Source organism: Trichosurus vulpecula, chromosome 6 (assembly GCF_011100635.1).
Source record: "Trichosurus vulpecula isolate mTriVul1 chromosome 6, mTriVul1.pri, whole genome shotgun sequence".
Taxonomy (NCBI): Eukaryota; Metazoa; Chordata; class Mammalia; order Diprotodontia; family Phalangeridae; genus Trichosurus; species Trichosurus vulpecula.
In genome coordinates, this window is record NC_050578.1 from 244,412,307 (window position 1) to 244,439,767 (window position 27,461).

Genomic DNA, 27,461 nt, shown 5'->3' on the forward strand with positions numbered 1-27,461 from the left:
AGCACGAGCGGCCGCGAGGAGGCGGGGCCCTAGGGGGCGGGGCCTGCTGGAATCCCACCCCCCGCGGCCCCAACAGCCCCGGCTTGGGGAACTCGCCGGCAGAGTTCTCATTGCCGTCGGGGGAGCCACGGCGGCCGGGAGTAGTCATGTCCGCGGTGCGGGAGAAGGCGGCGGCACTGCGCATCTCCGCGCTCTACAATCCTGAGCACAAGCCCCCGGGTGAGTGCGCAGGGGCAGAGGGCTGGCCGCAGGAGCGACCCACCGAGCGAGCGGGCAAGGGCGGGCTGCCACCTGGAATCGCTCACCGGCTGCCGCTGGCGGCGAGGCTCGCTGCTCCCCGCCGTTAGGCGCTGCTCCGGCCGCCCGCCAGCCCGCGCGCTGGCAGCGCTCCGGCCGCCGCGCAGCAGGGGGTCCTTGCCTGCCCGAGGCCAGTGCAGCCGCCACTGCCAGGGGTTCGCGCTGTGCCCCCCCCGCCCACGCTCCTTCCCCCCTCCGCTTCTCCAGGCTCGCGCCGCCGCCTCCGCGCCCCCCCCCCCCCCCGCCTCTGGGCTCGCGCTCCTCTTCCCCCCCACCCCGGGCTCGCACTCTTTGCCACCACCCCCCTCCCCGAGCTCGCGACGCCGCCTCCCCCGCCCTGAGATAGCGCTCTTTGCCCCCTCGGAGCTCGCGCTCTCTCGCTTCGGTTCCCCGCCCCCTCCCCGGGGCCGGGCTCGTCCTGCAGCCCAGAGGAGTGAGACAAATTAGGCGTCGCGTCCCCGCGAAGGAGTCCGGGCAGGGAGCAGGAGGCACTGACCCCTGCCCCTCTCCGGCTGCGCCTGCTCAGCGGCTTCACCTGAGCTCCCCTTCCCTGGCTGGGACCTCCTGGGGCGCCCCGCCCCCGCCGGGACCTCCCGGGGCGCCCCGCAGAACGATCTCCACCCGTTCTAGGACGCGGGGGCGCCGGCCGGGACTGGGCTGGAGGGGCCCCGGGCCACCCTGGCTGGCCTGGCCACGTTGACCAGCCTTTCGGGCCAAACGAGCTCAGCCACGGACCTCGGGCAGATTCTCCTGCACCTTAGCAACGGCCGCCCCCACCCACCTCCCTAGAACACCCCCCCCACTCCTTTCTGGCCGCCACCCAACCTCCCTCCTGGGCTGGGGTGCAGCTTAGGAGCCACCCCCCCCTTGCAGGCGTCCTTCCTTCCACGAATTGACCTATGCCTTGATAATAATTGCGGGGTTTCGATAGGGTTCTGGGGTTTGCAAAGGACTTTATTAACTTCTTAGTTCAGTTGAATAGATTTTTTTTTTAATGTTTGTCTCTAAAAGGAATGCGAATTCCTAACCCTTAGGAATAGTTTTATTCTATTTTCAGAGCCTCACTGGCAGTAGGTGCTTAACAAATACTTGATTGATCGATGAGTAAACTGAAGGCCAAAAGTCAGTGCTCTTTCTGCTATGCCAAACAGCCTCATTATTTCAAAAACATTTTGTACTAAGCTATTCTTGCCTTGAATCAATGGGTATCCACCAGCACGCGGAAATACCCCGGTATCCCACAAGAGAGAACGTAAGCTCTTGTTGGGCAGGGACTTTTTGGTTTTTGTCTTCATATACTTAGTGCTCATGGAACTGAATCAAATCGAAGATCCCAATAACCTATTGGCTGGCTGTTTGCCTTGGTCAAGTGACTTTGTATTTCCTCATTTTGGGGGGAAGAAAAAATAATACTTAGCTAGATGTTCTTGAATGAACTTTCTCCTGCCTTGTTATAGCGAAAATAATGCCAGTTATTCTGTACAGCATCGAATAAATTGGGATTCAGGTGCCTCAGTTGCAGAAATATGGTGTTTCCAAATAGTAAAGAAATAAAATCACCACTTTCCTTTTGACCAGGGGAACCGATTTTTCTTTTCTGTCTCCCACCTGGTTTAACCACTAATTGATCTCTATCCTTAAATAAGTCTCTCATTTGCAAAATACTCATTAAGCTGAGGTTTTCATGAGGTTTGTTCCTTCTTATGGAAGTTATGGCCCTACAAGCCTATCTCTTGGACCCTAATCTGATATGTGGCCCTTAATATTTGTTCAAATACTAATAAAGTCATTACAGAAAAAAAGGAATGTTTTCCGAGTCTTTATTTTCTAAGAAATGTCTTTAATAAGGCATTCCCCCTGTATTTTAAGGAGATTCAGCTGCTGTGAATGATAGGATTTAGTTACTGAAACACTTCTGCTGCATTCTATGCCTTAAAACTAATGTGCTGTTTGGAAAGTTGTGAGAAATCTTCATGTTCATTTCCCTCCAATGGAGGAAGGATGGTATGCTAATCAAATCTTAACCTGATTTGAAAAATGATGGGTCACTCCATTTGCTATACGTAGTACAGGAACTGGGTTTGGGGATGGTAGATAAGAGAAAATGTGTTATTTGGGTAGGTTTTTTTAGGCTCCCTCAGAAGTGCCTAAAGGTTGAGTCTTTGGAAGACAGTATAGCACCTGAAGACCAGGTGCAGTGGGCCCATGCTCAGGACTGGGGGGGGGGGGGGTGAGTGCTTTCTTGTGCCTGGCTTGTGCTATGTCTCATGGGGCAATCATTGGCTTGTAGAGTGTGTTAATCACATTTCTACTATTTGGTACATAACAAAACTTCAGTCTGTGACTTGAGCAAAGCAATGGGAGCCAGCAATTCTTGGTCTCTTGCCATTGGTTCACTGAGCAAGCATCTCTTTGCCTTTGTTTCTTCACCCCTTTAGAAAGAAAAGAAAGACTAGTAGCCACTCTAGTCTAGAGGGCCACCGAGGGGCTCCTTCCTTGACTTCTCATAGACTTTTTGATTAGCACACTCAAGGAAAGTTCTTGTGTTTTAGATGAAACAGAACTCTCATTTTTTAAGGGACTGAGAAATTATAATTTGTAATTATATTTATGTATGCTTTAATATGATATGAAGTATGTTACAATATACTCTATAAATTAGAATGTCTCTCATTTCCTTTGCTAGTTATGTTTTTCAAGTTCATTTTCTTCTGATTGTGTGCCTATGGGTTTCTGCTTTTTTGGAGCGGAGGGGGCTGGAAGGACCTGTAAAAATGCCGATATTGGACTATCTCTAAGTGTAGGCAGAATCTGTGAAAAGATGGCATGTTACCCATTAATGCAGTAATGTCATTCCTTGAATTTGAACAGTCTTCTCTTTCTTGGGAACCCAGAAGGCTTCCCATGTGCTCTTTCTTCCCCGAGTAAGGTGAGGACCAGGGCTTGCCTTTGTTGTGATTTCTGTGTGATGTGAACATGTTTAAATGGCTGTCCTTCCTAGCCACAAGTGCTCTTTTCTCAAGTCTTTCTTTCAGAGCTATTACATTTATATGTAGTATCCCAGTCTTTACCACAAACACCCCCAAATGCACACCCCTTTGTTGGCAGGGGCGATTGGTGAGTGCCCAGCAAAGGCTTTCATCCTCTCTTCCTAGTTAGGACTGGTACTCCACAGCATTTCTAGCTTTGTATAAGCTGTTGTATGGTCAGTGCTGCCAGAGTAACCCCTTTACCGAGGGGACCACTTTTTTCAAACCACCCAGTTTCTGTGGTCTGTGGGATTGTAGAAAAGGAAACCTTCAGACTGAATTTGAGTCAGACCAGCCTCCTTTCCTGTTGCATTTCCCATTTTGGGCATTGATTTCACGGCTTATGTTGAGGTTCTCTGTGAGGCTTTTGTTTGATATAATGCTTTTCTGAGCTCCAGGATGGAAGAAGCAACATGGAATATTAGGAAGATCCCAGGACTTTGGAGTCAGAAGACCTGGTTTCAAAATCTGGCCCTGTTCCTTCTACCCTTTATGACCTTGGGCAAGACATTTCAATTCCCTGGAACTCATTTTCCTTGTCTAGAATTTGTACTACACTGTATCCAATATTACTTCCAGCTCTAAGCCCTAGGAAATGCTAAACAGGAGAGAAGTATTTAGTTATAGCTGGCTTTGACCCTTGGTTTTGGCCATATTTATAATGCAGTGGAGGTTTTTTTTAATGTACCGTGGTATATATACTCATTAAAATGAGTACCTTGATTGTCTGAGGCCCCCAGTGTCTGTTTTGGTATAATGAGGTTTGGAACATAGCGGTAATGTTAATGTTTTGGTTAGAGAGGTATGTGGTTATGACTCAGGTGTTACCAACGACAGTGCCCACATCAGTCCCTCTATCTCTGGAGCTTGGGTAGAAGGAGCACTGACTCAAGAAGGCCTCAGAGTCAAGAGGATTACATGAGTGTCTGAATGAGGAGCTGTCATTTCTGTGTGACACAGCTTGGGTGAGTTACTTAGCCTCTGGACCTCAGGTTTCTCGTCCGCAGAATGAAGGGATTGGCCAAAAGGCTTCTTTAGTCCATTCCAGCTCCAGATCTATGATCTGGTGAGCTGGTAGGACCTGCTGGAAGGTGTCCTCTCTGGCCCAGAGGGTTCTGGGGAGTTGAAACCAGGCAGAGCTCCATATGGAGAGTAGAGGGAGCTGGAAGTCCAATTGCTGACCTCTCTAAAGGAAGGCTTTGGGAGGAGTTTAGTACTTCCCCCTCTGGCCTCTAGTCAGAGGGGAGAGGAAGCTGAGGGAGGTGGTATATAGGCTAGAGATTAGGAGTGTTGAGCTTATCCTAAAAGGGCATCTTATTCCCTGGCGTTGAAACCAAGGAGAGCAGCAGCTGGAAAGGGGAGAATACATAATACAAAATTATATAGAAACCTGTCTTGTGACATGTTTAAATTTTTGCCTGCTTCCCATCTTGTGCTGTAGGCATGCCTTAAATTTCCTGGGAGTGAAATCCTCAAATCATATAGAAAGTACATGTTATGTACCACACTGAATTGTAAAACCCTTGGCTAGTATGTATTTAATATGACAAAGACTGGGATTGGAATTTTGATAGTAAATGTTCTTCTCCTTTATGCCTTGTTTCTGGCCTCCTTTCAGTCCTGTTTGATGTGGGATATATCACACTAAGGTGCATTTTAGCCAAATGTGGGTTAATTTTTATTTGGTATTAGACGATAAACAAGAGGAAAGTTAAGTAAGTTTGTGGATGGGGTGTCTGTGCTCACCTATTGATGTCAGTGTTGAGAAAACAGGTTATCCTGGTGTGGGTTTGGGCATCTCCATTGGCCAGATCCGTTGTGCATTAGGTATGAAAATATCTGCATGAACATGACCTAGTTTGGGTCTGTAGGTGGTAGTGCTTGAGGGGAAACATGCCAGAATGCATTTGTTAGGAATTGTGGTCTAAGTGGGAGATGATCTGAAGGGACTGGACTGTTTTATTCCTAGGGGACTAAGGAAAAGCTTTTCTTCACAAGTGTATGTCTTGCCCTAACCTGTTCCTTAATCTTATGTCCATCTAGCTAGCTAGCTAGCTATCCCACAGAAAATCCTGCTTTCTCACCTTTAAGGAACAGATTGTGAATAAATGGGGTTTATCCTTTGCCTGTTCCATTGTACAGATTGGGCCGTAAAGTAGACCCTGCCCTTTCCCCTCTCTGTTTTCTCACCAACCTCAGATTGGTAACTGTGTGCACTGCATTCCCTGGTCCAGCCCAAAGATCCCTGGAGAAGTGTTGCCCTGGGGTTACCATCCCTAAGGAGAGTGCTGCCTCTAGAGTCTATTTCAGTAGAAGCCAAAAATAAAGTGCTTTAAAAGCCTGGATTTGGGGAAGATTGAAGGAAGTGAAGTGGCTTGCCTGATGGTTTAGAACCCAGGTTCTTTTTCCAGTCTTCCTCCACCTCAGAGTGCCTTCACAATTCTGTCATATGTGTCAGGTTGGGGAGCTGTTCTCCTAAAGGAAGTTAAATTCTCTTAAATAAAGGAGGCTGTATGGCCTTGTCCCCAAAGTGATACAGTTGCCATTTACATTGTTTCAAAAAAAGATGTAACAGATGAATGACTTGTGCTACATTGATACCCTTGAACCTACTACTTTCTTCATCTTGTTTATGGAGGGTTTATAGGAGGACATGAGCAACAAATTACAAAAATATGTTAAGATCAGAAGCCATGGGTGGGTTGCAGTCTACACCATTGGACATATTGATGTCATTGCCAATGAGGCAGTTCCTCAAGTGCTACCCTTTGACTGAATCCAAACTTCACAGAACAAATCCCCTTAAAAAAAGGATTTGTTCTGTAAAATTTGGACTCAGTCAAAAGGCCACACCCGAGAACCTAGAAGGCACAAGTGGCCTAGAGGGCACAGGGCCCCCACCCCTGGATTAGAGTCATTGAAGCATTCTCCAGAATTCATACTGGAAACTGCTAGAAATAGTTTTTTTGTTTTGTTTTGTTTTGCTTTTTTGCTAGACATAGTTATTCAGGTATTCATGGCAAATGTTTATTTGGTATGGCTTTGTGGAGTGTTTTCAGACTTTAAATGCGGTTTTGATTCTTGAAAACAATCTTCCCAATCATTTCAGGATGTGAGGTTAGCCTTTCATTGGGGTGAGGATTCTTAACAAAACAAGGAGATCACAAAAGAAAATAAAAATTCCAATTAAAAAGTTTTTGTATTAGTAAAATCAGAGCTTCATGGATAAGAACAGAGACCACCAATTGGAGGAAAAAAACTTGGCATCTTATGTCTTTGATAAAGGCCTGATATGCAAGGGAATGATTTGCAATGTTTGATATATAGGGAATTGATACAAATGTAGAAGACCAAGCAACATTCCTCAATGGATAAGTGGTCAAAAGATACTGAACAAGCATTTCTAAAAAAAAAAAATTACAAGCTATAACAAGCATATGAAACATTGCTATAAATCATTAAAAAGAGAAATACAAATCAAAATAGTGAAGTCTCATTAGTAAGTTAGTAAAGCTGACAAAAGATGAGAATGGTCAGTATTGGGAATTTTGGAAAATCAGCCACATTAATACTCTGGTGAGGCCATAGGCCAGTCTGAGTAATTTGGAATTATGCTTAAAAGGGACTTCAAGGGACTAAAAAGGGGACTAAAATCCCCCTAGAAGGCCCCTGCCCTGAGGAGTCAAAAGACACAAAAAAAGGCCCCACATCCACTGGAAGATTCATTGGAGATAAGGGCTAGAGCTCCTTTCATGGATATGGGAAAGTGCCCCTACCAATGCATTTTCTCTGCAGGATAGTCATAGTCATGCTTTTCTGTGGTAGCAAAGAACTAGAAACAAAGTAGGTGCCCATTGATTGGAGGAAGGCTGCACAAGTTGTGGTACATGGATGTGCTGTGAATAAGGAGGAAATTCAGAGAGGCACTGGAAAACTTCAACTGAAGCAAAGGGGAATCAGCAGAACCTGGAAAATAGCATGTGCCATAACTCCAGCAGTGGGAAAAACAAACCAACCCACTCAGACACAGTGACCTGTCATCCATCCTAATGACCAATCTGAAGGAAGTCCCCTTCACTCTTTTATTTTGGGGGGCGGTCAGAGGTCAGCAACTATAGACGTGAAATAGTGAGGTGAATATGCTGTCAGACACAAGTGATGGTTTCATGGAATTTTTTTCATCTTATTCTTTGTTTTAAAGGGATGGCCCCTGGGGTAGGGAGAGGAGGATGTGATAGGAAAACAAAGGCATCAAAAAGAATGAGATTTTTTAATATAAATAGCTACAAAAGTTAGTATTTTGTTGCTTGAAGTGTTCAAAATAACGTTAGCTCTGGGTATGTGAAAAGTTTATAGGTAAAGGGGTGTGTGTGTGTGTGTGTGTGTGTACACATTGTGTGTGTGTACACATGTACACAGCATCAAGCTTCTTATGCAGGGCCAGTAATTGTCTCTAGGTTTGGCTGTCCTTTCTTTCCTGAACTACAGAGCAATGTACTACTTCTTCAGAACTGAGCCTCAGACAGACAATTCAAACACAGTATGTCCAAAGCTGAGCCTCTACTACATCTCCCAGCCATCTCTTCCTTCTGATTTCCTTCTGCCTATCAAGACAAGAGTACCTGTTCTCCAACATTTATAGGCTTGTTGTTGGTTCTAATTCTCCTTTACTTCAGAATTAGAGTCACAAACATTTCTTAAGCACCTTTTCTATGCCACTCATAGATAATGAGGACAGAGTCCTGGTCCACCACTACATTTAATATCTGCCCTATCTCTTAGACTCTGACAGCTTCTCTCTGCTCCCTCTAGCCTCCTCTTTGTGCAGCCATGGGACTAATCTTGAAGCACTGAGCCAGTCTTGTTCTTGTGGTCAGAGATATTCAGTGGCTCCCTATTACTTACCAAGTCAAATCTAAGCCCCTTTACCTGGCATCGAAGATCTTCCAGTTTGGCATCCTTGAACTTTTCTTCCTTTACTCTCTACTGTAACCAAACTGGATAATGGTCTGTGTATGCACACCCAACACTTTCCAGCCTCAGTCCTGTGCTAACCCTCTTCCATGCCTGGAGTACCTTCCCTTTCATCCAGTTTACCTGTTTAATTCCTCCATTTAAAAATGTTTTTATGAGATTTCTTTTTATTTTTTAAAAAAAATTTATTTGTTTTTAGTTTACAACATTCATTTCCACAAGCTTTTGAATTTTAAATTTTCTCCCTTTCCCTCCCCTTCCCCTCTCCCCAAGATGGTGTGCAATCTGATGTAGGCTCTCTATATACATTCATATTAAACATATTTTCACATTAGTCATGTTGTAAAGGAGAATTATAACCAAAGGAATGAACCATGAAAAAGAAGAAACAAAAGAGAGAACAAATAGTATGCTTTGATCTGCATGCAGACTCCGTAATTCTTTCTCTGGATGTGGATAGCACTTTCCATCATGAGCCTTTTGGAGTCGTCTTAGAACCTTGCATTGCTGAGAAGAGCTAAGTCTATCAAAGTCAGTCATCGCACAATGTGGCTGTAACTATGTACAATGTTCTCCTGGTTCTCTGCTCCCCTCACTTAGCATCAGTTTATATAAGTCTTTCCAGGTTTTTTTGAAGTCTGCCTGCTCATCATTTCTATATCACAATAGTATTCCATTACATTCACATAGCACAACTTGTTCAGCCATTCCCTACTTGATGGGCATCCCCTTGATTTCCAGTTCTTGGCCACCACAAAAAGAGCTGCTAGAAATATTTTTGTATGTGTCGGTCCCTTTCCCATTTGTATGATCTCTTTGGGATACAACCCTAGAAGTCCTCCATGTTTATTAAAGGCTAACTCACATGCTACCTGCTGTATGCCTTTCCTTTTTCCTTCCCACTACCAACCTTCTCTTTCCAACTTCCATAGAGTGTTCTCCATAGTGTATTATATGCTGGACTTAAAGTTAAGATGATCTGATTTCAAATTCTACTTCAGACACTTACTAGCTTTGTGGCTCAGAGCAAGTCTCTGAGACTCAGTTTCCTCATATGTTAAGCAAGGATGATAATAGCACCTACTCTTGAGGCTGCTGTAAGGATGATAAACCAAGACTCAGTGTTATAAAAATGTTAGTTATTATTATTGTTAGTACTCTTATCCTGTCTAACATAATTAGGTCAGCTAGGTGGCACAATGGATAGGACACAGGGCCTGGAGTCAGGAAGACTCATCTTCCTGAGTTCATATCTGGCCTTAGACATTTACTAGCTGTGTGACCCTGGGCAAGTCACTTCATCTGTTTGCCTCAGTTGCTTATCTATAAAATGAGCTGGAGAAAGAAATGGCAAACCACTCCAGGATCTCCGTCAAGAACACCCCAAATGGGGTCATGAAGTGTCAAGATCAGATTGAAATGACTGAACAACATCTAATATAATTGTTGTGTATTGTCCCTTCTCTCAAGTTGGCAGACTTCCCCAAAGGAACCAAAGGAAAAGAAGGTCAAAGAGGAAAAAAAAAGAGAACAAAAAGGAAGATGTGGCTTAAAAGGTGGTGAAAAAGCCTTGAAAGCATTGCAGTCGGAACCCAGTCCTGGCCCAAGGGATTGGTAGATACTCCAGGTCTGCAATGTATTCCCGGAGAGCCATATACAAGCGGAAATATGCTGCACCAAAAACCTGGATTGAAAGGAAAAAGAAAGAGAAGGTGCCTGCTACTATCTCAAAGCCAGTTGGTGGTGATAAGAATGGAGGAACCTGTGTGGTAAAGATTCGCAAAATGCCTTGGTATTACCCTACTGAGGATGTACCTAGAGAACTGCTAAATCATGGCAAAAAGCCCTTCAGCCAGCATGTGAGGAGACTTCGAGCTGTCATCAAGCCAGGCACCGTTCTGATCATGCTCACTGGCCGCCACAGGGGCAAGCGAGTGGTTTTCCTGAAGCAGCTAGCTAGTGGCTTGCTACTGGTGACTGGACCTCTGACCATCAACCGTGTTCCTCTGAGAAAGACCCATCAGAAATTTGTCATTGCCACCTCTACCAGGGTTAACCTTTCAGGCGTAAAAATTCCAAATCATCTTACTGATGCTTACATCAAGAAGAGGCTCCGTAAACCTAGACACCAAGAAGGAGAGATTTTTGACACAGAAAAAGAGAAATACAAGATTACAGAGCAGCGCAAGGCCGATCAGAAAACAGTGGACTCTCAGATCCTGCCCCAAATCAAGAAAATTCCTCAGCTCCGTGGCTACCTGCGTTCTGTATTCTCTCTGTCCAATGGAGTTTATCCACACAAACTGGTGTTTTAAGTGCTTTCCAGAGAACTCTTATTAAAATATTTGGAGTAGCTAAAAAAAAAAAAAGAAAAAAATTGTTGTGTATTATAGGTATCTTCAGTTGTGTCTCATCCTACTAAGCTCCATAAGGGCAGGGACTGTTATCTAAACTATGTATTTAGAACATTGCTCTGCATGTTGTAGGTGCTTAAATGTTTCAATGATTGTTCCTAGCACAGAATCATAATCTCAGAACTACAAGTCAGAGATAACAGAGATCACCTAGTCCATCATCAAGTTTTGCGGCCTTGAGATCACATGTGACTTTTTAGGTCCTTGGGTGCAGCTTTTTGACTGAGTCCAAGTTTTACAGAGCAAATCCTTTTATTAAGAGGATTTGTTCTGTGAAGTTTGGATTCAGTCAAAGGGCTGCACTTGAGGACCTAGAAGGCTACCTGTGGCCTTCAGGCCACAGGTTCCCCACCCCTGACTAGTCTAATACTCATTTTTATAGATGAATAAATTAAGATGCAGTGAAGTGACTTAGCCAGGGTCTCCCAGCCTTTGGCAGGTCTAATGACTGTTCAGTATTCTTCCCATGATATACTAGGTCTTCATCTTCCTTGTTGAAGTCCAAGCTAAGAACTAATCTGTCCTCGAAGCTGGTCCTGAAAGGTGACTTTGCAGTTGTCATTGGTTGTGTGCCCTGAATCTTAGTTGCTGTGTTCTTTTCACTGCCAGGTTTCAGCGTGGCTCAGAAGCCTTTTGGGGCCACGTATATTTGGAGCAGCATTATAAACACCCTTCAAACAGAAGTGGAAGTCAAGAAACGAAGGCACCACTTAAAACGGCATAATGACTGTTTTGTTGGTTCAGATGCTGTGGACGTTGTCTTCTCTCATCTAATTCAGAATAAGTTTTTTGGAGATGTAGATATTCCTCGTGCCAAAGTTGTGAGAGTATGTCAAGCATTAATGGACTACAAAGTGTTTGAAGCAGTCCCGACGAAAGTCTTTGGAAGAGACAAACGGCCAGTGTTTGAAGACAGTAGCTGTAGCCTTTACAGGTTCACGGCTGTGCCTGACCAAGAGGGTGTTCAGTCAGGAAAAGAGAATAGACTGTGTTCACCTTCCAGGTTTGTGGCAAGTTCCTCAGTCAATTGGGGAGTGGGGTTGGGGGGGGGTTAGACTTTATCTCTCTTTTTATAAAAGGGGGGTAGTTGTCTTTTTGCTCCTTTTGATTAAAATCTTGGGCCTCTGAGTAGTCTCTTAATACAATAGACTCATTGAACTCTGTATGTAATAAGCATAATGTTTAAGGAAAAAAGTTTATGAAAAGTATTTAAAAAGCAAAATTATTTTTCATAAAATGTGTTTGGCTTTGGAAGGAGTTGAAATTTTACTGGGTAAGTAAAGCCTAAATTTGAATCTTCAGTAGGATGAGTGAAGTAGGGAATCTTAAGTATTTTCAACTGCTAAAATATATAACAGTAACAAATGTATTAGAAACTTTTTTCATTAGATCACATCGTTTATCTTGGTAGCTTCCAAAGCTGCCAGCTTGAGAACTAAGATGCCAAAGAAAGAACTTGGGAGGTGGGTTAGGGGAGAAGCACACTTTTCTCTGGGGTACTTAGAGAGTGCTCAGCCCTGGCTCAATCAAGGCAGCTTAGAAATTGGGCTAATGAGGTGATTGCTTTAAGCTTGGGGCCACTGCCCATTCCACCATTCTTGTACTAGAAGCTGGCAGTTCAGTTCTCAAATGAATAAAAACCCAAAAGACCAGTGAGCAGAGCAGGATGCAGTCAGTGCAGTTTGGACAATTGATGAAGGTAGTTGGATTCAGTTTGTAAGTACTGATTTCTGAAATTAGATCTCTTGCTTTAAGGTATGAGAAGACACCATTATTTAATTCATCTGCTTTGAAATCAACAAGTTTAGAGGATCTGTGGGAAAATCTGAGTTTAAAGCCTGCTAACTCCCCCCATGTAAATATCTCTGCAAATTTGTCTCCTCAAGGTAAGCTAAGATGATACATGCTGAGAAATCGAAAATGTCTTTAAATAGGATTAGAGTTATTTTTTCCTTATTAATGTCATCTGATATTTTCCTAGTCTTTTATGAGAAATAGCTCAGAGGGAACATTGTGTTGAAGTTGTTTGTATTTTTCAGTTCTAATAGAAGTCTATTATCTCTTTAAAAGCATAAATCAGTGAAGCCATTCTTGAAGAATACTGGCTGCTGTTATATTGGCTGGCAGAGAGTCAAAACTGAAGTCTATTTTGCACGCATCTTTGTTAATTGTAACTTAATGACACCAGTTAGTTATAACTTAAGTGCTTTCTCAAATGTAAATATTTTCTTTTCAAATTCCAATAGGTGTAAGATCAACTAAAAACACGTATCACAATCCTATCCCAGTATTTAGATTCTTATTCTCTGGCTTACTTGTTTACTTGTCTGTCAGTGGAATGCTGCATAATGACTTTTCCTCCCTCTAGCAGAGTTGTAGAAACCCTGAGTGGAATAATCTGTAGCCAGTAGTTCAGAGCTATTTTTTAGTTTCAATGAATCATTCTTTCATCCAAAGTCCTTATTAGCATGAGTTATGTGACTTGATCTCTTATCTGACAGACTGGACAACTGGAATTCTTTACATTCTTTGTACAGTAGAAAGCAAAGTCTATTCTCCTACATGTTAAACAAACCATTAATTGTTCCCCTTCTTAGAAGAGAGCATCTTGTAAAGTTTATATATCTTTTAATGGCCACTAACTTATTGACTTAAGTCTGCCAAGGAAATATTGGGGTGACCATTTGAATTAATAATCATTGGTTGTTGCTGTTTTCCCTGTGTAGTTATTAATGAAGTATGGCGAGAAGAAACCATTGGGCGCCTGCTACAGCTTATAGACCTCCCCCTCCTTGACTCCTTGCTTCAGCATCAAGAGATGTCACCTAAGGTTCCGCATCCTGAGGCACAACCAGACGTGATCAACACCAGTAACTATTTGGACCGAGGGATTCTCAAGGCCTATAGTGACTCACAGTATGTAGAAATGTTGATCATTTTAAGAGTATTTTTAAGTCATACGTAGAACTCCAAATAGTTATAGCAGCTTACCCACTCCTTAGCATAGTGACAGGTCGTTGGGCATTTATCTGTAATTTGATTTCCTCCCATTGTCACCAACTTGCTTTGTAACTTCAGGTAACTAATACTCAGAGTTCTAAATTTCCCCAAGTTCTCACGTTCTGATTTCTGTTCCACATATAGATAACAGTGATGCTCTGAAGCCAATGAACTACATTGGCTGAATTTTTAAAAAATTATTTCTACAGTCACGGTTCAGTTTTACCAAGATTCTTAAAGTTAAACTTGAACTAAGAGAATTTCATAAATTCCTAACAAGTGTGACATTTTATTCCAGGATTCAATTGAAATTAAGTTCTTAGGTTTATAGTATTCAACAAACTTATTAAAGTGCTTGATACCTGCAAGGTGCGTTGCTAGGTGAATCAGGCATGAAGGTAGCCCTTGCCCTCAAACAGCCTACTCTATTTTACTGGAATGTCAGTCAATTCTTAACTTTTTTTAGCCCGGTTAGGAAGGAGGAATCTGACAGTTTGTAGTCAACCCTTTGAATGCCATATATCAATGAATTTATTAAGTTGAATAGCAAGAGATAGTTGACCTTGGTCAATTAGTTTAACTCTAACTTTATACACCCTTTTAATTAACAGTATAGGGATTGTTAATAATTAAAATGTATAATTGAAGTCTTAATCAGAGTAACTTTCTGTATTTGTCCTATTTGGATATAGATGTTAGTATATAATTTTGGAGTGATCTAGGACAGTGCTGTCAAACTCAAAGAAAGCCACAAATTTACATTATCTATAATGTATTGTATTTTTATTTATTTCATTAAACATTTCCCAGTTACATTTTAATCTGGTTCAATCCTACTTAGAAAGTTTTACCTTCCCCTTGAATTCAACAGATAGCTCCAAAGATTAATCCTTTCAATTTCATAGACATTACAATAGAGGCCCTAAAGTTAAGTGACTTTTCTAGGACTCAACAAATTTACACTGAAATCAAGAAACATTTATTGAGTGCTTACTATATTCATGGCCCTATTCTAGGCTCTGGGGGCATAGACACAAAAATGAAAATTGCCTTTTAGGACCTTGAATTCTACAAAGGTTACAAACCATATTAATGTCAGAACCCAGATTTCTTCACCCATGGTCCTTTTTCTCCTACTGAATTTAACAACTAAAAAATTCGAATGTACAGGAATCATATTTTACTTTTCCTGCTAGTGCTTTTAAAAAAATTAATTTCTATTTCTGTCTGAAGTTAACATTTTGAATAATAATTTGACAATTAGCTTTAAAGAACACTTTACCTCTCTTCCTAGCAAAAATAAGAGACCATAAATTGTACCATAAGCTCTAGAAAGAAGCAGCCTGACACCATGGAAAGAATACTGTACTTGGACTCAGTGTCAGGAAAATCTAGTCATAGCTCTAGACTTCGTGGTTACTATGTGTGACCTCACTTTTTGGGCCTCAGTTTCCTCATCTATAAAATGAGAAAGTTGGCTTGTGACTTGTAAGGTCCTTTCCAGCTGCAGAATGTTGGGAATTTTCTTTGTGTTGCCATCTCTTAGCATGGGTGGGAGTATCCTGATCTAGCCTAAAGGCCTTGTCTGTCCTAGGAGGCACACAAGTTTTCTGACAGAAGTGTACAGTGGAAGCTTGTAGAATATATGAGCTTTTTCACTGTCTCGGTGGGTCCATGATGTCACCAACAGAGCCAACCTCAGCCCGGCCATCTTAGTCTGTCCACACCATTTGTGCCCGCGTGCTATAGACACTTGTGGAGCATGGGGCTGTCGCTGGTCACATTACTGGTCATCGTTGCAGTGTGGCCTGATCTGTATTTCCTCAGTCCCACAGCCCTCTGGGTACAAGAAATGCTGTAAGCAGTAACCTGTTGCTGCCTGTGTATGTTGGCCATCCATCTCTCCATTGCTCCTCGGGTCACCCGCAGTTTTGATTCTTTGGAGGCTGTGATTCAGCACCAATAGAAAAATACCGATATTTTTTAAAAACAGGTTTGGGCTTTCGAGAGTAAGTCGGCGTTGTTAAATCATTGCACATTTCCCAGATTCAATCTAACCTACTCTTTTCCTCCTTTTGATTTTGGGTAAAATTCATTATCCACCTGTGGGGTCTGTCTGAGACGGATGTTCTGGCAGACCGGCTCAGCAAGCTTTCCATAGAACTGCATCTCACGGGCTCGACCATAAGCATTCTTGGTTCACCTGTTTTTTCTTTTGTAGATTGTTCAGAGCAGTGGTTGTTAAAAACCTAATTTCAGAGGCTTTGTAGGGTTCCAGGGACTGATGAAATCAGCATGATGTCATTCACTGGACCCTTAGGAGAACACGTTCTCTTGCGGAGAATCCTTCTTCCATTTGTGTTCAGACATTTTCCATGAAACTGGCCCACGTCTTCTGAGTCTTGTTTTGCTTTGTATTGGTATTACTTTGCTTGGTATTAATATTCAGTATAGTAGTTACTTAACAAATGCTTGTGTTATTTTTTTTAATAGCCACAGTGGGATCTCAAGTCTTTCGTCCTTTTCAGTCAGTTATATGCCCAATAGGATCTCAGGTTTAGAGCTGGAAAGGACCGTTGAGATAATCTTGGTACTCTCACCTAATCCTCTCTTGTGGTAGACTTGGTAGACTAGGAAGTGGAGTGACTTGTCCCTGTGCTCTTCTGTAGAGTGTTGAGAGGACCTCCCTGTTCCTCTCTTCTTCATCAGGATATGCCCGAGTTCCTGATGTCTGGAGTATTCTTTAAGTTCTTAGAGAGTTGTTAATGTAGGCATGTGGTCATTAGCTATTGGCGTCTTCTTGATTTCCTATTTGGATGAATGCTGGCTATGATTTTCTCCTGGCAGCCTCCCAGTGCCCCCAGAGCATGGATTTGCTCTTCCTTTAATCAGGGGGATCCTATGCACTTTCTTTCTCTTTCTTGATATTTCTGCTTCCTCAGGCTGCTCATAAAATACCATCCTGCTCCTCCAGCTATGGTAGGCCCATTGTCATCGATGAACAGATGTTTGTTACGTTATAAAGATGTTGTCAGAGCTTCCGTATTTTTATCAGTGTTTTGCCCTCATTATATTTTTAAATGCTTATGGTCTCATCTGGTTTAGCCAGACCTCTGGCCAACTTCCCTGCAAGCTCGCTTCATTCCGCCATGGCTTCCTTTTCTCATCTCCCACCATTCTCTTCTGTAAATTCTTCTAGTGGGTTTAGTTGCTGACCTCGTGCTGCACACTGCTGCCCCATTTGCTTAGCTCAGGCAGTCCTTGGGCTTGGTCCTCTTCCTCATGGCAAACTTTATTTGAACTTGCACAGAAGGATTCAGTGATAGTCTTTCTCAGAAATTTTTTTAATAAAAATTTGTTTTCCCCTTTGAGGGGAAAGGAGCATGATTAGCTTGTTCAAGCCAGATTACAACTTTAAACTGCATGCTATGCTTTTTCATCTTACCCTTTTAATTTGGCAGGTTTTAATCTTTGCTCTAGCCAGTTGAAGAAGTTTGACTGTCCATCAGCAATGAGGTCAGAAATGATCCCACACTGCTAACCAGTTGTTTTCTGTCAAGGTATACGCAATTCCTGTTCTCTCTGATGTTCAGTGTGCTCTGACTCTCTTCGAATAAAATATTCATAACATAAAACCAACATTTTTGATCATCTCCCATTATATTTACCTTTTGCCTTGATGTCACCATCTAAAAATATATCAATTTAATTTTGGAGGTCTTATAGAGTTCTTCATAGGTTCATTCTTCCTAGTTCATTCACTTTTCTCCTTTTTATGACAGATGAAGTTAGTATTTAAGCTACATTTATCTTTATGGTAGATTTTTTTTTGCTTATTTTCATAAGTACTTCAAAGCAAAATGGCCAAGTGCCCTATAAAATGGCTGTTGCTATTTGAAAGATGATAAAGCTACCTCTTTATGTGCCTTTCCAAGAACTGTGAACATCCTTCCACTGAGCTCTCTCTTCTTTATTTTCTGACTTCAGTCATAGTAAGACTATCAGTATTAATAGGATCCGACCCCTTCTGTAGCATGTTGACTTTAGAGACCTCACACTTGGAAGACCAACAGTGAAAATGTTTCTTGAGAAGGTCAGAATGGTGCAGTTCTTGGCATCCTTTTTGGGCTTTTTAGCTTCTCTGCTGCCAACCTTACAGAAGCGGAAGAGGGCGGCAGCCTCTAGGACCCTTTGCACTTTCCTTTGGCTGTCCAGCAATGCACCAATCAATGATTTATCATTCAGTGGCATGGCTGTTGGTGAACCTCTCTGAACTTGGCCAGGCTGGTTCCCAGACAGCAGCCAGTCTGCATCAAGAGCAGATGGCCATCCTTCCAACAAGAGCCTGAGCTCTGCTGGCGTAGCAGCCTGCCATGAGGTGGTCTCAGGAGGAGAAAACTCTCGTGTGCTTACTTAGTCTTGTAGTTTTTAACAATATCTGCTTTTTTAGGGATGATGAATGGCTCTCTGCAGCAACTGACTGCTTAGAATACCTTCCAGACCAGATGGTGGTGGAGCTGAGCAGAAATTTTCCTGAGCTACCAGGGAAAGGAGATGTGTGGAAAGCACTCTTATTTGAGACCATTAGTAAATACTACAACAATAGGGAACCTCTGTTAAACCACTTATTTGAAATCCACACGGGGATTACAGAACTCCTAGGTAAGCAAAAACTTGATAATCCTTGTATTTTCGTCTTTTACAGGAAAAAAATCAGTTTCTGGATGAATGGTTTTTACTTAAACTCTAAAGCTGACATTGTAGATAGACTTAAATCCACTTAGAAAACTGCCCATTAAAATTCCTACATTTTAATAAGTAACTCCTATAAATTTTGGTGACTGAATTAGGGGAGATTCAAAATAATCTAGATATTGAACAGCCCATGATGAAGTAGAAAGCACATTTGATATGGCAAAGGTAGCTCATTCTACAGTTGTAACTTCCAACCATAGTTAGTAGTGGCTGGGTACCATTCATTCTGTGTTTTTGAACATGCAACATAAGTTGGTATTGCCTTCTTATGGATAATGGATTTATGCAATGTATTTAAGTAGGGAAAGAAGGTCGGACAGAAATCTGGAGACCCAAGTTGGAATTTTAGCTGTTACTGTGTGGCATGGGATAAGTCATTTGGTGTTTGTAAACCTCAGATTCCTCATCTGTAAAAGGGAAATGATATTTCGACAGGGTTGTTATAGTACTTTCGTAAAAAACCTTTTGTAGTACTTTGGTAAAATTGTAAAAATAGTACTGTAGGAATGTGAGGAGTTATTTACATAATGCATAATGTCTGAAACTATTTTATTCTAAAGGTAGTAACCCCCCCCCAGAAAGACCCAACTCATGCATTTAGATAAAAACATAAAAATGATAAGCTCCAAATTATTCCTACCTCATTTTTAAAGGTACATATTGAATAACCAAAAAAAATCCTGTGTGCTTTTATGTTTTGCAGGTGATCTTTTTCTTTTAGAATGTGGTTGCCAGTGTTTTTATATCGTTGGTACAGGGTATTTAAAAGTTGTTGGTCACATTTGCCTAAGCTTGGGTGACATAACACTCACCATCTGGCTTTCCATCCTTGAGTGCTGCTGGATGGAGTAATCTCAACTAAACTCTCTTTTCAGTTATCCCTCCCAAATTAATTCTATGTCATTTCCCACCTTCTCTCCTCAAGCCTGTCCCCACCACCCTTCCCTCTACCCTGAGCTGGAGAAAATAAAAAGCCATTCACTTTGAGTCCCCTTCTTTCCCCTTTGCTGTCTTAGCCCTAATTTCACTTTCCTTTAGTCCAGGGTTCTTCAAACTAAAGCTAGCAACCCCTGGATCCCATTGCCTCCTGCCTCCTCCAGCCCCCAACCTTCAGTCTCTCCCTTTTTACTAGTGCCTTCCCTAAAACATACCCAACCTCCCTCACCCTTTAAAGACCCTCATATGACTCTGCCATTTCCCTCAAGCTGGCATTCTAGAGCTGTCCTCCCTTTCACAGTGGAACTTGGGAAAAATGCCCCAGTTTTGTCTCCTCTTGCTGTTCTGCCCTTCTGTTCGTACCACTCTCCCCAGTGGTCTCCTCACCTCCTTGACCTCTCTGTCTATCACTACCTTTAGGCTTTTGAGGCTCTTCTCCCAAGCTTCACTGTGACATCACCCAGTCCCTCCTGAACTTAAAAACATATTTTTTTACGTAAACATGAACCCTGCAGCAGAACACAAAAAGAAAGCTCAATATGAAACCTACATCTTAATTTCATACAGCTTCTTCAAAGTATACAAGGAATTCTATATGTTCCCTTCAGATTTATCTTGCTTGTTCATGCTCTCTTCTAGACTCTTTTGTGCATTTTTAAAATGGTACAATGGCTTTCATTTTGTGGTGTCATTGCTACTAACCCCAGGTCCCTTGGCCAGTCCCCTCTATTAAAAATGTAGGAGAGAAAGGGGAAAACAAAACAAAACCCTGTGACAAATAAGCCAAGTGAATCCACACCATAGCAGCTGTGGCCAGAAGTGTGTCTCTGGACCTCTCTGCTTGTGGACATTTCTGCCTGGACATCCGGGAGGCATCTCAAACCCTACATACCCCCACAGAAGAGAACTCATTCTCATCCCCCATCCCCCTTTCCCTGCAAAGTTCTTTGTTTCGAAGGCTCCGTCCTCCAGTTGCCCTGGGACTCATCCTCTCCTCATCTCTTCCCCTTCAGTTGTCACATCTGGTTGCTTCTACCTCAAGACCATCCTAGCCCAGGGGTCTTCCCTCCTCCATGACATCTTAGACACAGCTGCTGAAGGGATTTTTGTCAGCATAGGCCCGGCCATCTCATTCCCTACTCTGGCCTATCTTTGGAGCCTTATTATATGTTAGTCCCCTTCCTACATGCCATGGCCCAGCCAAAGTGGCCCCTGGCTAACCTTCCCTGTAAAACCCTGTCTCCCACCTCTGTACCTTAGCACCAGATAGCCTCCCCATTTGGATGGCACACATGATGGCACATTTCCCTCTCCCTCCTAGAACCCCTAGCTTCCTTCCAAATTCAGTTCGAGTACCACCTTCAAAAAGCTTCTCCTAATTCCACCCTTGGCACTCTAAGATTTCTAGCACTTTTCTCTAAAAAATTATTTTAGGTTTATTTCATATGTTTTAATATGTAAATGCTATATCTCTTGAGAGAATATAGGGTCTGTATGAGGGCAGGGAATTATTTCACTTTTGTCTTTGTATTTTCAGTGCCTAGCAGTACCTGGCACATAGTAGGTGCTTAATAAATGCTTGTTAATTGATTAAATGATTACAGTTTCAGCGACTAAAAGGTTTTCTTTTTTCTCTTGAGGGAGAAATATCTAGCATGATAAAATTCCCAATCACAGAAAATGCTTTTAAAAATCTGATATAAGCTAAATAAATGTAACTTTAGTAGTGGTAAGTTTTTCCCTGGTACATATCATTCTTCAAACTTTACCTTAACTATACACATGCATTCTTTCCTTTTGCATCACTTGGTTTCAGAATATAGACTTGGTTTTCTGCAATAATTATTTTCCAAAAGAATACATAACAAAATAATTCTATTTATGCTATATATAGCTCAGGGTAGACTAGTCATTGTGTTATTGAATCCAAAATTATGGGACCAGCCCCCACTTGGTTACATGAGCACAGATGCTACCGCAAAGTATGAATTGTAAATTGCAACCATGGGGTCACTGGAAGGAGGGACTATTATAAATCTATCATTTCTTGGAAAAATAAAATATATCCTTTACTGACAGTAAATTAATAGCCTCCTCTTCATATATTAAGTATCCTCTGGTAGACTGGGAAAAGTATGTCAATTTGGATTTTAAGTTTAGAGTACAGTAAAGTACTTTTAAATTTCATTTGGATTAACTGAGAAAAACTGATTAAGCAAGCTCTCTAAAGGGGGGTTAGTACCATTGCCAGAGCCACAGAATCAAACTACTTTAAGTCTGTTTTTTCATGGGGGTTGATTAAGGAGCCATAACTCTGTTGTCCTCAGCCCCATGGACACTCTCTTAAGGTGACTCACTGGACTTACCCTTTTATCCCAGAGTTCCTTGATTTGATTGGGAAGAAGCTGTAGAGACAAGATGGATGTGAAACCTGTGGGTTCACAGGTCAGCCTAGCTTGGTGCCCACAGAAGGCTGACTGGGAACTTGGGCTCAGAGCAGGCTATATCTGCCAACCGTCCTGCACACCAAAAGAGCCCAGGTCCTTAGTATGAACAGCCAAGAGCACACAGAGGATTCTTGGAGAAGGAGGAGGCCGAGAACACCAGTGCTTGGGCATTGGGAGGATTCTGTGAATATTTGCTGAGTCAAGGACAGACACCGTTGTGAGATTGACAGTGCCTTGGTCCTTTTTTGCCATTCCATCTCAGTGATCTTTTTTACTTCTCTCCCTCTCCTTCTCTCAGAATTTAGGTAAGCAATATCACAGTGTCAGGCATAACATGTAATTAAAAACTTAGTTTCACTTCACTCCGTCAGAGATTTAGAACTGCTTTGCTTTGATAGCATGGCAGCCTGAGGGGACCAAGCCCCTTGAGTGTCGGTCCCGGTGAGGCTGGGAAGCCTGTTAGTGTTGTGACATGGGACAGATCATTTTGCCTGTCTAAGCCAGTTTGGCGTGTACGCTGGAAAGAGTCCTGGTCCTGGCGTCTAATGATGATGATAACAATAAACAATAACAGCCCCCATTTACACAGCGATTACTCTGTGCCAGGCACTGTGCTCAGCTCCTCATGACAACTCTGGGTGGCAGGTGCTTTTATCATCCTATTGTACAGATGGGATCTAGGTTCCAAGCCTGACTCTGGTGTTTACTACTCACATGACCTTGAACAAGCCCCTTAACTTCTCAGAGCCTCAGTTTCCCCATCTGTACAACGAGGGTGTTGGGCGAGATGGCCTCAGAGGTCCCTTGTGCAGATCTTTGTTTCATTCTGCCCCTGGATAGTGGTGTGAGTGGGGCTACCAATGATCATGACTCCTGTAGAGAGCAGTTGTGAACGACAACCTTTGTACTCCAAAAAGGAACTTCTGGTTGTTGAAGGCATTGCTTTTTATGGGTAAACATAGTACTTTCATTTAGGAGACAACTTGGCTTTCTTCTCGCCTTTCTGTAGTGTGTAAAACTAATCTTCTGCCTTGGTTAAAGTGAATGGGAAGACAGACAAAGCATTGGAAGCCACGCAGCTCTGCCTGAAGCTGTTGGATTCCAGCAGGAGAGAGGAGTTTAGAAGACTGTTGTACTTGATGGCTGTGGCAGCTCGTCCTTCTGAATTTAAGTTACAGAAAGAGGTAAGTCGGGGCCTGTGGGTGCGTCTGGGCCTCCACCTTCTTCACCAAGTGAGAGGAAGGCAGCTATTTCAGTGAGCATGAATGCAGAGCCAGGAGGCACTAATCTTCTTCTCTCTGTGTCCTTGGGTTTTTTTTGTAGAGTGAGAATCGGATGGTCGTGAAAAGGGTGTTTTCTAAAGCGATTGTAAACAACAAAAATTTATCTAAAGGCAAAACGGACCTTTTGGTGCTGTTTTTAGTGGATCATCAAAAAGATGTTTTTAAGGTAAGCTCTGAAAGTGGCTGGGCTGAGCTGAACCTTGCGAGAGAGTCGAGATGACAGGCTTGAATGCTATCCATTCTGTCTCTTAAGATCCCAGGAACGCTACACAAAATCGTCAGTGACAAGCTCATGGCCTTACAGAGAGGAAGAGATCCAGATAGAGACACAGGTAATTTGGAGGTGACTTTCTTTGTGGGGCATTAGAAGCTGAGACACTGCACCAAAAGAAAGTGACTTGCTGTGGAGAGGTTTGCATTTATTGAATTGTAAGTTTCAGATATTTACTCCGTCAACATTTAATAAGTACCTTTCATGTACCAGGCACTGTGCTAAACACTGTACATATAAAGAGAGTCCCTCCCCTCAAGGAACTCACAATCAAATGGGGGAGACAGTATGCAAAATAAATCTGTACAGACAAGCTGCATGCAAGAATAAATAGGAAATAATTAACAGAGGGAAGGACCTGGAATTAGGAGGGATTGGGGAAGGTTTTTTCATGAAGGAGAGATTTTAGTCAGGCCTTAAAGGAAGCCAGGGAGGTAGGTCAGTAGTCAGAGCAGAGGAGGGATAGCCTTTCATGGACAGGAAGACAGCCAGAGAGAATAACCAGAACCAAGAGATGGCCTTGTTTGTGGAACAGCCAGGAGGCCAGTGTCGTTGGATTGAAAAGCAAGGAGCAAGGTGTAAGAAGACTGGAAAGGTGGCTGGAGGGGGCTAGGTATGAAGGGCTTTGAATGACAACTAGAGTATTTTGTGTTTGATCCTGGAGGTAATAGGGAGCCACTGGAGTTTATTGAGTAAGGGGAGGATCTGGTCAGACTTGCTTTAGGAAAATCACTTTGGTGGCTGAATAGGGGATGGATTGGAGTGGGGAGAGATGAGGGAGGGAGACAGACCTACCAGCAGCAATTGCAGTAGTCCAGGTATGAGGTGATGAAGGTCTGTACCAGGGTGGGGGCAGTGTCGGAGGAGAGAAGGGGGCATCTTCAAGAGATGCCATAGAAGTGAAATCAACAGGCCTTGGCAACAGCTTGGATATTTTGGGGGAGTGTGGGGTGAGATAGTGAGGAGTCCAGGATGACACCTAGTTTGTGAGCCTGAGGGGCCTGGAGGATGGGTTTTCCCTCTACAGGAATAGGAGAGGTGGGGGTGGGCACTTAAGGGGAAAGGTAATAAGTTCTGCTTTGGTCATACTGCGTTTAAGATGTCTACTGGAAATCCATTTTTGAAATGTCTGAAAGGCAATTGGAGATGTGAGATTGCAGGTCAGCAGAGAAATTGGGTCAGGATAGATAGAGTTGAGAGTCAGCAGTATAGATGGTAATTAAATATATAACAGCTGATGAGATCACCACAGGAAGTGTAGTGCAGAGGGAGAAGAGGGCTCAGGACAGAAGGGTTCTGTGGGACACCTGGGGTTATGGGGAGTGGTCTAGATGAGGATCCAGCCAAGGAGAGGGAAGAGAACCAGGAGGAGTGTCCCAAAACCCTAGAGAGAGAGTGTCAAGAGAGGGTGATTCAGGGAGAGTTCAAGGAGAATGAGGATTAAGAAAAGCCCATTGGATTTGGCTCTTAGAGATCATTGGTGACTTGACAGTTTGGGTGGGATCATAAGATCGGGAGCCGGATTGTTAAGGGGTTAAAAAGTTCAAGAGGACAAAAAGTGGGGCATCTATTGTAGGTGGCCTTTTTGAGGAATTTAGCCACAAAAGGCCTAAAGAAATGTGATGAGAGTTGGGTGGGGGAAGGATTGAGTGAAGGTGTTTTTTAGAATGAGGGAGACATGGGCATGTTTGTAGGGAATCAGCCAGTAGACAGTACACATATTGAAAATAAGTGAAAGAGTTGGGAGGAAGAGAGCAGTTTGTTGGAGGAGATGGGATGGGATGGGATGGCTTGAGCAGGTAGACGGAGCCTTGGTGAGGAGTAAGGCCACCTCACCATGTGGGACAAGGGTAAAGGAGGAGATGGCGACAGAAGGTACTCAACTGATCACAGATGAGGAAAAGGGGAGAAGGGGGAGCCCCTGGGGACTGATCTCAGTTTTGTCTGTCAAACATGAGGGGAGGTTCTCAGCTGGGGTGAGGGGGAGCTGGAGCCATGGGTGGTTTGAGTAGGGATGAAAAGGTTTAGAAGAGCCGCTGTGGAGAGCTTGTCTAGTCGGGAGGGCACAGCCCCAGCCCCACCCCCAGGAGAAATGACTCAACCAGAGCCAGTAAATCAAGGCACAAGTTCAGGATTTGATGGCTGAAGGCTTAACTTGTTTTTAATGAGATGAGAGAAGTTTGCACATTGTTTTATGAAATATGGCCTGAATGGCATATTTCTATAGATAAAAAAAAATCTGAACTTTACTGAAAATTTGTCCCTTTTGTTTAAGGTTATGTTTTCTGCCAGAGACATGACCAAAGTGAGTATTACAGCAGTGCCCAGAAAACCACCAAGGAAGAGCTTTTATCTTTGCTAAAAACGATTGATGAGAACTCCAAATTATCTGCCAAAGAAAAGAAGAAATTGCTGGGTCAGTTTTATGAGAGTCACCCAAACATCTTTGTTGAATATTTTGGAGATAGAGTTTCAAATATTTTTATATAATTTGTGCATATGAGAGTGATTGTGTAAATCTGAAAATAAAATGTATGATCTGTATTGTGAGTTTTTAAATGTTGCTTTTTTAAAACATGAAACTGATAAATAAAATACTTGCTTCTATATATACACCTTTCGTGTGTCTGAAACTTTACATGAAGTCTGGAAGTGATAAGCAGGATGTTTTTGTCCATAACTTTTTAAGGTGAATTGATTTAGAATTACAGCTCCCCAAACGGAAGATAAAATAGCCAAGACATCCCCCTAGCTGATCAGTGGTAAGGAAGCTCATGGGAATGGCCTCCTAAGAACTCAGGCCAAGACACATCTTAACAAGGTGCACAGAATCGAGAATGGAAAAGTATGGGATCCAAGTTCACATCTTCAAGACATCTTGGAGGGTGCAAAGTGCTTCGTTCACAGGGTATTTGTGAGTGTCATAATCACATCTTCCAGTATTTATTGACTCCTTTTTGCTAGACACTCCTGCCTGGAGCCAGAAGTACCGAAGTGCCCTGGTCCCCAATATCAAGCAGCCTGAATTCTGTAGGGGTGGGGACAGCCACGTGATCACAGACAAGTAAATACAAGATATCAAATGTGTGTACATATACATACAAAATAAATACAATTTGGAGGAAATGAGAAAAGGCCTCTTGAAAGAGGTGGCATTTAAAGTAAGGCTTGAAAGATTCCAGGGGAGGGAGAGCTTACCCAACATGGGCTTGTGCCAAAGCACCAGTGTGGGAGGGAGAATGTCATCTTCCAGCTGAAGGAGGCCAATCTGGCTGGAATATAGCATCCAATTAGCCTGGAAGGACAAGCCGGAGTTGGATTGTGAGGAGCTCTCAAGGCCGGATGAAGGCATTTCATTTTCTCTTGGAGGCAATGGACAGCAACCTAGTCAGATAGGAACAGTTAGGTGGTTTGTCAGAGGTGGAGAACAGATGGTCTGAAGAGGGGAGGACTGGAGGCAGAGAACTGAAGTAGGGGGCTATGGCAGGCATCCAGGTAAGTGATAAGAGCCTGCACCAGGGTGGTTTGGGTGTAAGATGGCCAAGGCTTGGCCACTTACTGCTTATGGGGAGTGAGGGTGACTTGTATACAGAACCAGGGAATTTAGGAGGGAAAAGATGGGTTCTCTTTGGGACATCCAGGCAAAGAGGGCTAGCCAACATAGGAGCTGCTGATACCAGCCAGTATAATCCCCTTTTTTGACAAATGAGAGATGACCTTGGGCAAATTATTTCAGAGTTGGGACTCAAAGCCAAGTTTCTTTATTCCTCGTCCAGTCCTTTACCTCTTTTTCTAGTACTCTTACTTACTCTTCCTAGTATTGCCCATTTTTAACTTGCTGCTTACACCACTTAGGAAATTGTGGGCCTGGGCCTAGAACCCAGGTGTTCTGACTGACAGTAGAGTTCTTATCCCTGCCCCAGGCTGTAGAGTTCTTTCAAAGAAACCTAAACCAGAGGCAAGTACAAAAATGAAACATGCTAATGGGACTTTTCAAAAATTCTCTTTGATTTTTTTCAAAGAAGCTGTTGCTAAAATACTCATATGTCAGCATT

General features: G+C 42.9%; 2 protein-coding genes across 2 annotated transcripts; both read left to right on the top strand.

The window, feature by feature from the left end:
- DEPDC7 (DEP domain containing 7) lies at nucleotides 1–26,021 on the top strand. Its single transcript, XM_036763256.1, has 9 exons — nucleotides 1–219; nucleotides 11,324–11,717; nucleotides 12,470–12,600; nucleotides 13,441–13,630; nucleotides 18,165–18,376; nucleotides 22,894–23,036; nucleotides 23,176–23,301; nucleotides 23,389–23,467; nucleotides 25,682–26,021. Exons 1-9 carry the CDS (start codon nucleotides 147–149, stop codon nucleotides 25,894–25,896), a joined length of 1,563 nt encoding a protein of 520 aa, XP_036619151.1. The 5' UTR covers nucleotides 1–146; the 3' UTR covers nucleotides 25,897–26,021.
- LOC118853259 (60S ribosomal protein L6-like) lies at nucleotides 9,858–10,615 on the top strand. The gene has a single exon (XM_036763257.1). The coding sequence runs from the start codon at nucleotides 9,935–9,937 to the stop codon at nucleotides 10,613–10,615; it is 681 nt and encodes a 226-aa protein (XP_036619152.1). The 5' UTR covers nucleotides 9,858–9,934.
- Nucleotides 26,022–27,461: the final 1,440 nt, after the last annotated feature.